General features: G+C 36.5%; 1 protein-coding gene across 1 annotated transcript; it reads left to right on the plus strand.

The window, feature by feature from the left end:
- On the plus strand, positions 5577–7529 carry LOC104778251 (receptor-like protein 12). Its single transcript, XM_019241043.1, has one exon. The coding sequence runs from the start codon at positions 5577–5579 to the stop codon at positions 7527–7529; it is 1953 nt and encodes a 650-aa protein (XP_019096588.1).

Consider the following 13507-nt stretch of genomic DNA (forward strand, 5'->3'; position numbering starts at 1 on the left):
TGTCATGGTGTTCGTGGCATGTGGAGGGCGGATTTGGCATCACGGATGTAATGGTGATAGTTGGAACCGAGAGGAGTCAAGAGAGATTTTGTTCGGTGATGCTTCAAGCGACTGCATCGATCGATGCAAGGAGCACATTGATCGACGTAGCTAGGGATTTGGTGGAGACGATAGGTGATGTGAGCCAAAATAGGGGTGAGTCGATAGCTGGTCTAAAGGACCTCTCTAACTAACTCGGATAGGATAAAGATGAATGATAGATCGAAGTTCGCCACACAAAGTTGTAGAATGACTTTGTGATAAGAACACAAATCAATATCTAAGTGAAACACACACAAAGATAAAGACTTAACTTGTTTTCTAAAGGAATCACACACAATAGAAATGACAAGCAAAAAAAAGCCTAAGCTTCAAAGGTGAGAAAACTTCTCTGTTTTTCTTATTTCTTTCAAATTCAATGGTGATTTTTACAATGGAATAAGCTGAGCTTTTATAGGCTCTTGCATAGCTATTCTAAGATAATAAATAAGAATATAAATCAACATAAATACAAATAAATCAAGCTTAATGATAAATCAATCAAATGCTTGATTGAAATGGTCTTAAATGCTCGATTTGGGCTAAATGAGGGAAGTATGGAGGTTCCTTGTATCTAGACAATTGGGCATGAAATTGTGCACTCTTAAAAGCCTCTTGAAGGTGTAGAGGATCTCAAATTCGTGCCCAACAAGGTTGGTAAAGAGATGTTGCTGTTTTAATGTGATTGAGTCCAAATAAGGAAAGTCATCTTTTAGATGAATTAGCATGATCTTGTGTGGGTTGCTGTAGCTAGGGGCATGCTCAAGAGACTCTTGATGAAGTAGAGGATCTTCAATTTTGATGTCCACATCATACTCTCCCTCTTGAAAAGGATTTGTCCTCAAATCTTTATTTTCATCATGAACACTCTTTGATATGATGAACTTCTCAATTTGATTGGCTTGTTGGAACAGCTCCTCCAAGTCATTATATGTGTACCTTTGTAGCTGGAACTTGATTTTTTCATTCAATCCATCTATAAACTGGTTCATGATGTCCTCATCTTTTACACTTGGATTGAGACGAATGCGAAGAAACATGAATTGCTTGTGGTAATGCATGACTGCCCCATCACCTTGGTTAAGTGAACGAAACTTCTTTCGGACTTCTCCATATTGATCTCGTGGGACATAACGCTTCCGCATGAGATTTCTCATCTCTTCCCAAGTTGGATATCTAAGAAAACCACAATGTTTTCTTCCTTCATCCAATTCATGGCTCCACCAATGGTTAGCTTGCTCAGTAAGCTGGGCTGCGGCAATGGACACCTTCTCAAACTCTGGACAATGGCACATATTAAAAAATATGTTCATCTTATTTTCCCACTCGAAGTACACATCATAGTCTAATGTTCCTGCAAAATAAAATTCTTTTAGTTTTAAAAGACTCAAGGGCTCCATTTTATGATTGCCCTTTTCTTTTTTGGATTTTTTTTTTTTTTTTTTTTTTNATAAACAGAAAGAATAGAAATAGAAGGGACAAAAAAAACAAAAAAATTCTGGTTTTTTTTTTTTGTGTTATGAAAGAAAACAAAATGAAGAATAGAGAAACAACGATTTTTTTTTTGAATGATAGAAAAAAGAAAAAAACAGAATTGAAAAGATAGAAATAGGTCGGATAAACACAACCTTAGATAGGAGTTTTTAGCTATAATATCAAAATGATGTGAGCCAAAATAAGGGTGAGTCGATAGATGGACTAAAGGACCTCTCTAACTAACTCGGATAGGACGGAGATGAATGATAGATCGAAGTTCGCCACACAAAGTTGCGGAATGACTTTGTGATAAGAACACAAATCAATATCTAAGTGAATCACACACAAAGATAAAGATTTAACTTGTTTTCTAGAGGAATCACGCACAATAGAAATGACAAACAAAAAAAAGCCTAAGCTTCAAAGGTGAGAAAACTTCTCTGTTTTTCTTATTTCTTTCAAATTCAATGGTGATTTTTACAATGGAATAAGCTGAGCTTTTATAGGCTCTTGCATAGCTATTCTAAGATAATAAATAAGAATATAAATCAACATAAATACAAATAAATCAAGCTTAATGATAAATCAATCAAATGCTTGATTGAAATGGTCGTAAATGCTCGATTTGGACTAAATGAGGGAAGTATGGAGGTTCCTTGTATCTAGACAACTTGGGCATGAAATTGTTCACTCTTAAAAGCCTCTTGAAGGTGTAGAGGATCTCAAATTCGTGCCCAACAAGGTTGGTAAAGATATGTTGCTGTTTTAATGCGATTGAGTGCAAATAAGGAAAGTCATCTTTTAGATGAATTAGCATGATCTTGTGTGGGATGGTGTAGCTAGGGGCGTGCTCAAGAGACTCTTGATGAAGTAGAGGATCTTCAGTTCTGATGTCCACATCACTAGGTTGCAATAATTGATGCAAGAAGTGCATCAATTGACGCAGCTAGGGATTTGGTGGAGACGTGAGGTTGCATCGATCAACGCAAGGCGCAGTGTCGACCGTGACGACGAGGAGTGTCGGTCGACGCATGTGTTCAAAGTTGTCTGGTTTGCTTGTTTTCGTGTATTGTTTGTGTTTGTATTTTCGATTGTGTGTATAGCCCAGTAGATGGGAGGATCGCCTCACAGGGTATTTGTGATAATACTCACTTATCTCAATTTTTGTTTGGAGTGCAGGTAAAAGCAAAGTGTGATCGTGGAATCTAGACGGTGAAGAGGAGGATGTTCTAGTGGCTCGTTTATATAGAGTCTGGTTTCTATTAGGTTGCTATAGATGGATCATTAAGATATTGTTAGGATGTTCGTTTACTGTTCTTGACAATGCTGATGTTTGGTTATTGGTTTATTAATTATTAGATTAATTAGAGTATTGCTGCTTGAATGTTGTTATTTATTTATGCTGTTTATATTGATTCGGGTAGCCGGGTATGATGTTGTTAAGTATGAAATCACTACTTTAATACTTTACTAAAAACAAAAAAATGGATTGGGTTGTTTCATTTCATAACATCTTCCCAATGAAAGAAATTAGAGATATATTGAATCATTTTTTTGGCTTTACATTCATTTTGGATACATATACATAACCTTTTGTATACAATAACCATTTAAAAACAAGAAAAGAAGGGAAATATTTAACTTTCATATATTGTATCATTAAATTAAATTGGTAAAAATGTGGAGTAAAGTAAACAGTGTTTTGATTACATTGACTAGATTATATAAATAAGCATCTTTGCATATTTTAATTTCTTTTTATATTTGACATTAAATTATAAGAAAGGTTATTCCTTATTTTTAAGAGAATCCACTCTAAAATTTTTAACTTTATTTTAGATAATTCATTTAGAATTCTCAACAAACATTGCTACAATATACCCCTTTAAGCTTTTAAATGAACTCACTTTTTTTTTCTTTTTATTACCCTAATACTTTTTAAACATTGCTACACTGACATCAAAAATTTATCACTAAAAATCCTAGAAATGAGGTTGTCAAAGATAAAAGTCACAAATCAATTAGGAAAACATTCTTTTTTATCTATACCATGAGAAACTATATTCAACAAGTAGTACTCACCTTACAATCATTTCATTGTTAAATTTAGAATTAGTGCTCTATCAACAATTATGTAGTTAAATGTAACCGGCAGCAACCTGCACACATCTGTGTTTACAATGAAGCTTTGAAATTAATCTGTTTGACACTTTTAGGTTACATGATTAAACAGAAACAAATCATCAATTCTGAACCAGTTGATTTATACAATAGTTCATATTTATACAAAAAGAGAAGATTTTGTATCAAAAAATTTGACTGCCAACTTTAATAGCAATTGCCATGAGATTCATGTAAGAAACTACATGATTAAACAGAAATTTGAGAGATGAAGAGGCAGTGATGAGAGATAAAACGTGGCGTATGGGTTTGGTGATATTAAACGTGGCGTATGGGCATCGCTTTTTTACTAATGCAATTAAGTAGCACAGTTTTGAGAACAAAACTCTTCAACCAAATAGCCAAGTCTACAAGTTTTGTTCTTTGTCTTTGTTTACTAAATAATATTGAAAGTAATATTAGTTTTGTGGCTCGAAACTAAGGAAATGCAAATTTAGGAAAGTTAATACTGACGTATGTTTCAGGTTTGGAATTGGATAGAGGACAACTATGAAAGCATTTCACAGAAAAAATGCCATACGGAGTCCCAACTCCCATATAAAGTTGAAGAGTTGGCTTAAGCTACACGGCACTTTGATTTTTCTATTGTCCTCACTAAACTCCAAATTTCTAATTTCTTAAAACATGATTTTTTTAGGGGAATTTTTTAGGGGCCAAGAAGAACGAGGTTATGGTCTCTCAAGTCAATTGAGCTTCATGTGTATGTTTTATATATATATATAGATATGTTAGTGACCTGCAACACTAATTTACCATCACTACTTCATATTTCTTTTTTCATTTCTACAAATATGAAAGCTTTCTTGTCCAATCATAAAATGAGCTTCTTTCTTCCTTCCTTCTGTTTCTTTTTTCTCGTTTCAAGTTTTCTAAACACGTTTGTTTCTTCTACACAACGCTTGTGTCATTCCGACCAAAGGGATGCTCTTCTTGAGTTCAAGAGTGAGTTTTTGATTCAGAAACCTGATTGGGTTGATCCAGATGTGTTTTCTTACCCGAAGACAGAATCATGGGTGAATAAAAGTGACTGCTGTTCTTGGGATGGTATCACCTGTGCTGCTAAGTCGGGCAAAGTGATCAGGCTAGACCTTAGTTTCAGCAACCTCCATGGCCCGCTTAAATCCAAGAGCAGTCTATTTAGACTGCGTCATCTCCGTGATTTAAACCTTGCTTACAACAACTTCACCGGTTCGCCAATCCCAGCCGAATTTGACAAACTCATGGGGATAGAAAGACTTAATCTCTCCCGGTCTTCACTATCAGGCCAAATTCCAATCAAGCTTCTTCAGCTAACCAAGTTGGTGTCTCTCGATCTTTCATCTTCTTTTTCTTCGTTTTTATCCATTGATGGATCCTTTCTTCATCTACTTGCTCAAAATTTGAGGAATCTTAGAGAACTGGATTTGAGCAATGTAAACATTTCTTCAGAAATCCCCCACGAGTTTTCAAACCTGCGATCTCTAAGATCACTACATTTTACCAACTGTAGCCTCTTTGGAGAATTTCCAAGTAGTGTTCTTTTGATACCGAGCTTAGAGTCCATTAGATTAAGCTACAATTCAAATCTGAGAGGCAATCTGCCCGTGTTTCGTGAAAATAACTCTTTAGTAGAGCTGTCCACTACAGACACAGCCTTTTCAGGCCCCATACCCGACTCCATTAGCAGCCTCAAACATTTGACTTCTTTGACCCTTTCCTTCTCTAAGTTCTCAGGAAAGATTCCGTTTTCACTTGGGAACCTTTCTCATCTCTCTATTCTCGATCTTGGTTGAAATAATTTTGTTGGTGAAATCCCATCTTCAATTGGCAATCTAAAACAATTGACTGTTTTTGATCTTTCTATGAATAATTTTGTTGGTGAAATCCCATCTTCAATTGGCAATCTTAAACAATTGACTGTTTTTGCTGTTTCGGGTAACAAGCTCAATGGAAATTTGCCAGTTTCGATACTCAATTTTACCCAACTACGTAGACTCTGGCTCTCTTCAAATCAATTCACAGGTTTCCTTCCACCAAACATCAGCCAATTCTCCAAATTAGAGTCTTTTTTTGGTGGAGATGATTCTTTTACGGGAGACATTCTTTCATCTCTGCTCAAGATTCCCTCAATGACCCACATCATTTTGAGTTATAACAAATTCAGCGGTTTTACTGGGATTGGGAATATCTCTCTCTTCTTGCCTAATTTACGATCTTTTTCTATTGAAAGTAGAAATTACAACAAAGTCATCGGTCCAGGAGTTGACCTAAATATCTTCTCGCCTCTTAAGCAGCTTTACTCGTTATATCTCTTAGGCATTCCTCTTTCAACAACAAACATCACTTTTGATTTGGATTTTCTACCAAATTTGGAAGAATTGGAATTGCGAGGCTGCAACATCACTAAGTTCCCTAAGTTCATAAGAAACGGAAGAAACCTACAAACACTAGATCTTTCCAACAACAAAATCAAAGGTGAAGTACCAGACTGGTTGTGGAGATTGCCAGAGTTGTCCACTGTATATCTCTCTAACAACTCTCTCAGCGGTTTTAATGGATCCTCAAAACTTTCTCCTGAGAGTCAAATCAGTAATGTTGATCTAAGCTCAAATGATTTTCAAGGACCACTCTTCATCCCACCTTCAAAGCATCTCAATTATTTTTTTGGTTCTAAGAATAACTTCACCGGGGAGATACCTCGATCAGTATGTGGACTAAGCTCTCTAGTGGTTCTAGATCTATCAAACAACAACCTCAACGGCTCAATTCCTCCGTGCTTAGAGACTCTGGTGATTAGTTCTCTTTCAGATCTAAATCTCCGTAACAACAAACTCAGCGGCATTCTTCCCGAAATATTTCAGAACGCCAAGAGCTTAATAACACTTGACGTCAGTCAAAACCGATTAGAGGGCAAAATTCCGGCTTCTCTTGGTGGTTGCTCTGCCTTGGAAGTTTTGAACGTGGGAAGCAACAAATTCAACGACATGTTTCCCTTCCACTTGAANAAATTTTTGCAGAAGCTTCAAGTTCTCATCCTCCGCTCTAACAAGTTTAATGGCACATTACATAATTCTGATGGGGTTTGGTATGGGTTTCCTCAGTTGAAAATCATTGATGTATCACATAATCATTTCTTCGGTACATTGCCATTTGATTACTTTTTGAACTGGACTGTGATGTTCTCAAATAGAGATAATGATACGGAACCAAAGTACATCCACAGTCCTTCAGGAGGCTACTACTTTTCACTTGTCTTGATGAATAAAGGAATCTCAATGGAGATGGAACGTATCCTTACAATCTATACGGCCATCGATTTTTCAAGAAACCAACTCCATGGACCGATTCCTGATTCCATTGGTCTGATGAAGGAGCTTCGTATTCTCAACATGTCTAACAATGCTTTCAACGGCCACATCCCATCTACTATGGCAAACTTGATGAATCTGGAGTCACTAGACCTATCCCAAAACAAGATTTCTGGTGAGATTCCTTTAGAGCTTGGGGCACTCTCTTCTCTAGAAGTGATAAACGTTTCACATAACCAGCTTGTAGGTTCCATACCACAAGGCACGCAATTTCAACGACAAAATTGCTCCTCCTATGAAGGAAACCCCGGACTTAATGGTCCTTCCCTTAAGGATGTTTGCAGAGATATCAAAACACTAACACCACCACTACCCGAACTGGTGGCGACAAAAGAAGAAGAAGAAGAAGAATCATTCAGTTGGATGGCAGCAGGTTTAGGCTTTGCACCTGGAGTTGTATTTGGGCTGGCGATGGGATACGTAGCAGTTTCATACAAGCATGAGTAGTTCATGAAGAGATTTGGCCGAAACAAGCAACAAAGCATCAGAACTCGTTAAGTCACTCATCGATGCATTCTCTCTTCCTTATCGCATTGTTGTTATGTTCATTAAAATTTTGTTGTATTTCAAGTTTTAAGCGTGTGCTGAATCAAGTTTTGTATAATATGTTTTGAACTATTATTAAACCAAATTAAGACTGGCAAAAATAAAATTTGGTGAATAATAGAAATTTTACAATTTCATTAGATAATTTGACTTTGGTTATTTACTACCGTAATCACCCATAGCTAAAAGACAACAATACGGTTTGTTGAGTGAATGCAATATTACATTCTTGATTAATTCAATAATAAAACATCAATATTAAAATGCACAAACCGTTTGATAAGCACGTCCGTTTACTCAAAACTCCTATCGATGTACATGGTTGTGTTTGTCTTTGTGTCTGTGATTAGATATAATTATGCACTTAAACTGATTACAGGTGGTATGGTGAGCAATGAGCTTCAATTCGAATCCAAATGCAGAAAGGAAGTCAAGTTTATTCTGTGCCAATCATATTCTAAGCAAAATATGATTGGCACAGAATAAGAGTTTGAGAAGCATTACGAAAACATTACCTGTCTGCTCTTGATCTCAGTCAGCAACCAAAGAAGTGTTTCTGCTTCTAGGATAAAGTAAAAATATAATACGCATAAAACATCCAGGCTAATTAACACTAAACTGGATCATAAGACGGCGTACAAGAAATATTATTGGAACATCTAAGCTCTTTCACATTCTAGTATACTATAAACTTACAAGTAGCTCCACTTGATATGGCGAAATTGAGTTCATCGAGGTCGACTGAATACGTCTTTTCCACTATGAGTGTAGCAGCCACCATGAAAATGCCAAGGCAAGCTAAGTGGAGAGGTGTTTGGTATCTGCGTAACTATCTTTACGTCTCCAAGAAGAGCAGCAAGATGCAAAGATGTGTCCCCATATGCGTTGCGGGAACAGAGGAGGGACGGTCGGAGCTCAATAATCTTGGAGACGAGTTCTCGGTGACCAAGCTTCGCAGCCATGTGCAAAACCGTGTTGTGCGTGTTTTGCTCCTCGCTTCTCTCCTCCAGTGACGATTCTCTCTCTTCCACCAAACCAAGAAAAGTTGGAAGGTCATTTTGAAGGATCGCATGGAAGATTGGCTGCATCCTTTGTCAAGAACACTAGAGCAAAAAGTAAGAAAAATGATCTTAACCAAGCTAAGTGGTTTTAGACCACAAGAGTTCTTAGCATCTTGACATTTTGGCCCTAAATGATGCATGTTGCATGGCGTCCAAAAATTGGTTGTCCGTGACCAACAATAGTCAATCACTTCCTCAAGTTCTTAATTTCTACACCCATGTTTTATCAAATCAGAATAAATGATGTGCATGAGTATCCTTTGAAGTTATTTATACAAATTCGGCATGTGATTCGATCTAATTATCTTAAGATATTATACATTAGTGTGAGAAAATAGAGAGTGTCAATCCATATTTCCAAATGTTAGATCTAACCTTAAATCAAACCTATTTTTTTATTCCTATATATCATCTTTAAGGCATCTAATTTCCTGAAAACGTAAATCCCATCAATTTTTAATGATCCGACAAGTGGATTCGGTATACTACCATGTTTCACTACCACGTTTTTCGGTTTATACATTTCGGAAAACCCCCTTGAGTTATGCCTTCAGGCTTCCGTCTATTATATAGTAAACTTAATATTAACGCAGATATTGGCATTAAAATCTAGAAAATTTACAAAAAGAAAGAAAAAAAAGCAACGGCGCATTTGAGAGAATTTTCGGAAACGTGGCACAATCACGAGGACGCGCGACTCATGTCAGCTATAAATTAGCCCAGTCACCCTCTTTTAATTTTTTTTGTTTCTTTTCTTTCTGGATTCTCTCATGCCACGTGGATAAGTAGTGACACGTGGATAAAGATTCAAGGGATGAGAGCCGCGTCGGTTAACCGCAAGTCTTTTGGATTCTTTCTTCAGTTTCTTGATGACAGAAGACTTCAATTTTTGACGGCAAGAGGAGACCCAAGACCGTCAGTGCATCATGAGAGGTCATTTATTTTATTTTTTATTAAACGACTTGGTCAACAGTCGACACTTAGACCATCTTTACTAAAGCAAGTCATACAAGTGACTCATAATTAAACTAATCATATAATAAATATTACAGTAATTAAAGCAATTCATTAACAACTTTAAACAAATAATCCTTCGACTAGAGAACCTCAATCAAGATTGCTTAATCACTAATTTCACAAGATCACAGGTTGTTTGGAACAATCTTTCATTATAATTTGATCTCAACCATAATAAAGAATTAAACCTTCTGAGTTAATATTTCAAATTCAAGTATCTCCTCTGTGATTTTCTCAAGGACATGGAGATTACATATGTTTGTTATAACACAGAAATTCTGTGATAAACCCCTAATAGATCGTTAACCAGCAACATAACTAGCACATACAAGGCCGGCAAATATGATCCACCAAAAAAAAATCAGAAATCTGGTTTTCTCTACATAAACTATCATGCAGGCCAAAGAATATGTACGAAGAGCAAGCTGAAAGTCATGTACAAGTTAAAGTTAAACTCTTGATGAAGAACTAGCCTGACCTGAACTTGATGAAAATCCTCTTACTGCATCTGGGAGCTGAAACGCAAGAAAGTTAGCTTACAGTAAGAAAATTAGCTTAAGATAGAAGTATCCATACAGGAACACAGTAAGAAGTATGCACATGAAAATTTACATACCTTATAAATTCTTTAAAAATTATTGGTCCTGCCATTGTGCTGCTTAGTTTTGTGCTCATTGTTGAAATACCACTAGGCATTGATACCTATATATTGCATCTAACAACGTTACGACAAAAAGCACAGAGAGGATTATGCTATAAGGTAGCCGAGGAAGAAAACAGAACAGAAAGGACTTACATTGCCGACACTACATTTCGAAATTCTCTCCACAGTGGAATAATTCAGGCGGGACTTGAAGATATCTGAAGAACAAAAACAAAAAAATGCTGAAGGGAGAAGCATAACATAATACTCAAAACATATTAACTTTTCAATCATTTAAAGAGGGAACACAACTCTCTTCCTCAATGAGAAAACGATATGAATATCAAATTTAAACTATTCCAGCTCCACAGAGACTTCAAGTAGCAGCTACGCTTAGGAAACATCCACATAAAAAATACAGTTTGGTAGGCTTAAAAAATATTGAAATGTTTGTTGTTCCATTGTCTATGCAGATGAAAGATCCTTACACTTAGTCCCGATCTAGGAACCAATCTCTCTGTTGTTCCATTGTCTACGCTTATCTAAGAAGTAATGTAAGTATCATAAGACTAACCATTGCACTAATCTCAAAACCTATCAATCACAGCAAACAAGTGAATTCTTTAAGCTGATTTTAGATCCAATTCTCCAAAACCTATCAATTACAGCAAAGGTGTCACGCCGTTTCAGATTAACTGCAGGAAACCCCATTGAAACACCATCCTTTAAACACCACCCAATCCTAACTATCACAAATATGTTTAACAATAATGCCATATCTGATTCCAAAAAACCAAACTTCTCTCAATCAATTTACGAAAGCACACATATCTCAATCATACCAATCGATCTAATGATGCATTATGTTCTCAATCACAATCAATAATGTTTTACCAAATTAGATACATCCGACTAAGGTAAGGAACAAACCAGACAAAAAAAAATCAAAATCAAAAGTTTATCGGAGAAGTAAGAAAACTTACAAGAGCAATAAATCCCGAAAGCTGCTTCTCCAATATCAGGATAAGTGTTTTGATCCCGAATCGTCAGATCGATCTGCACAAAATACTCAAGAACAGAAATTCGCTTTGCATACACATATCTGGAGGAAGATTGTATGGCGTCAATATAACAGGCCATAAATAATACTGCCTCCCTGACATACCAAATGGACTAAAACCATCTGTACACAACCCAAGATAAACATTCCTACACTCTTGAGCAATGTCAGGATATACTGATTGAAAATGTTTCCACGCCTTTGCATCAGATGGGTGTGTAATTTCTCCTTCTTCAGTAGAATGTTCTGCATGCCATCTCATTGCAGCTGCAGTCCGTTTTGATTGGTATAGGCGTTTCAATCTATCAGCAACAGGCAAGTACCACATACGTTTATATGGCACTCGCGTCCTTCCTTGTGTAGGCTGATATTTCGGCTTCCCGCAAAACCGACATTCCTGCAGCTTAGCATCATCTTTCCAAAAAATCATGCAATAGTCAACGCACACATCAATCATTTCAGATGGTAATCCAAGACTCGCAACCAACTTCTGTATTTCATAGTAGTTCTCAGCCGATACATTATCAGGTGGCAAATACTCTTTAATGAGTTCAGCCCAAGAATCCATGCAATTCTCACTTAAGTTATTATCAGCTTTAATTGTCATCATCCTAGATGCCAATGATAACTTAGAATGCCCTTCTCTACATCCATCGTAGATAGGTTGATTTGCAGCATCTAACATAGTATAAAAACGTTGTGCATCTACGTTGGATTCTTCCGTATTATTCTCAGGAAATGCAGCAGTAGTTTCATGAAATGCATCATTAACCATATCATGAAATCTATTTTCCTCATTATACCCATAAAAACCAAATTGATCAGATTCTTGATGCCCATAATTACTAGGTTGATCAACAGCATAATTCATACTACTACTTCCAACGTTACTGCTACAACCCTCTCCATGACGAAACCATACATAGTAATTTGGCATAAATCCTCTATTATAAAGATGCTTCTTCACTAGATTAAATTCCAAATAATTATAGTTGAAGCACTTAGGACATGGACAAGATATTGTACCGTTTTGACGAGCAAAGTCTTGGTTTGTCGCCTGGTACATGAAAGCGCGCAACCCATCACAAAACTCTCTCGTCACATCACCGGTCTCCGGATCTCTGTGATTGTACATTCACCGTCGCAATGTGTATATCTCATGCTGCCCGCCTCCAAACATTATTATATAATTTAGAAGTGTTTAGGCTTTTTTTAGTCTTTTTTTCTTTCACAATATTTTTTTTCGTATTCAAAGTGTTTTTGTTGGAAGTGTTTTGTGTTGTGGTTTCCATGGATCATAAACTTGCTATTCATAGGCCTACTAAAAATATTTGCTATGGATTTGCTAGGGAAATTTGCAAGGGATTTGCGAGGGATATTTTAAAATATTATTTTCTTGCAAGGGATTTGTGAGGCTTTTACTGTTTTTCCGACAAAACAGTTACACTCGGGAAAAACGTGGCTGCCGACATCATCGACCCTTGCAACTCCCTCGCAAATTTGCTACGGAAAATGTCATCGCTAATCCGTCGCAATATGCGAGGAAGTTGCGAGGTTTTTGCGAGGAAGTTTCGCGGAGTCGCAAATCTGTCGTAAATCCGTCGCAAATTTGCGAGGGATTTCGCCGTCGCAAAATTTGCGAGGGAATTGCAAGTACCCTCGCCAAAATAGCAAACTACTCGCAAATCCGTCGCAAATTTGCGAGGGCATTTTGCCGTCACAGATTTCCCTCGCAAATCGACTGTTTTCTTGTAGTGTCAATGCTATTCTTATTACTTTTTTTTTTTACTGTTTTAGTCTTCAACAGGGGATCCTATGTATTTGGTCATACATGAGGTTATCGTTTTCTAACATTACAATTTCCAAAAAGGAAAGAATTATACATTTGATTAGAGTTTTATAAAAGAAAAAAGCATATCCTTGTATCCACACTGTTATGTTTGGTTTAACTTAAATTGATTAGCAAGAATTTATTAAGTTTATTTAGAGTTTGACATTTTTTTTTATTGTAACGTCCAATCCTAGTCCATGGGCCTACGTTTCTTAATGGGACTCACGTCCTCTAACCCTGGTTTTAGAGACTTGCAGAGAGGTTTAA

This window comes from Camelina sativa, chromosome 3, assembly GCF_000633955.1.
Source record: "Camelina sativa cultivar DH55 chromosome 3, Cs, whole genome shotgun sequence".
In the NCBI taxonomy this organism is placed as follows: Eukaryota; Viridiplantae; Streptophyta; class Magnoliopsida; order Brassicales; family Brassicaceae; genus Camelina; species Camelina sativa.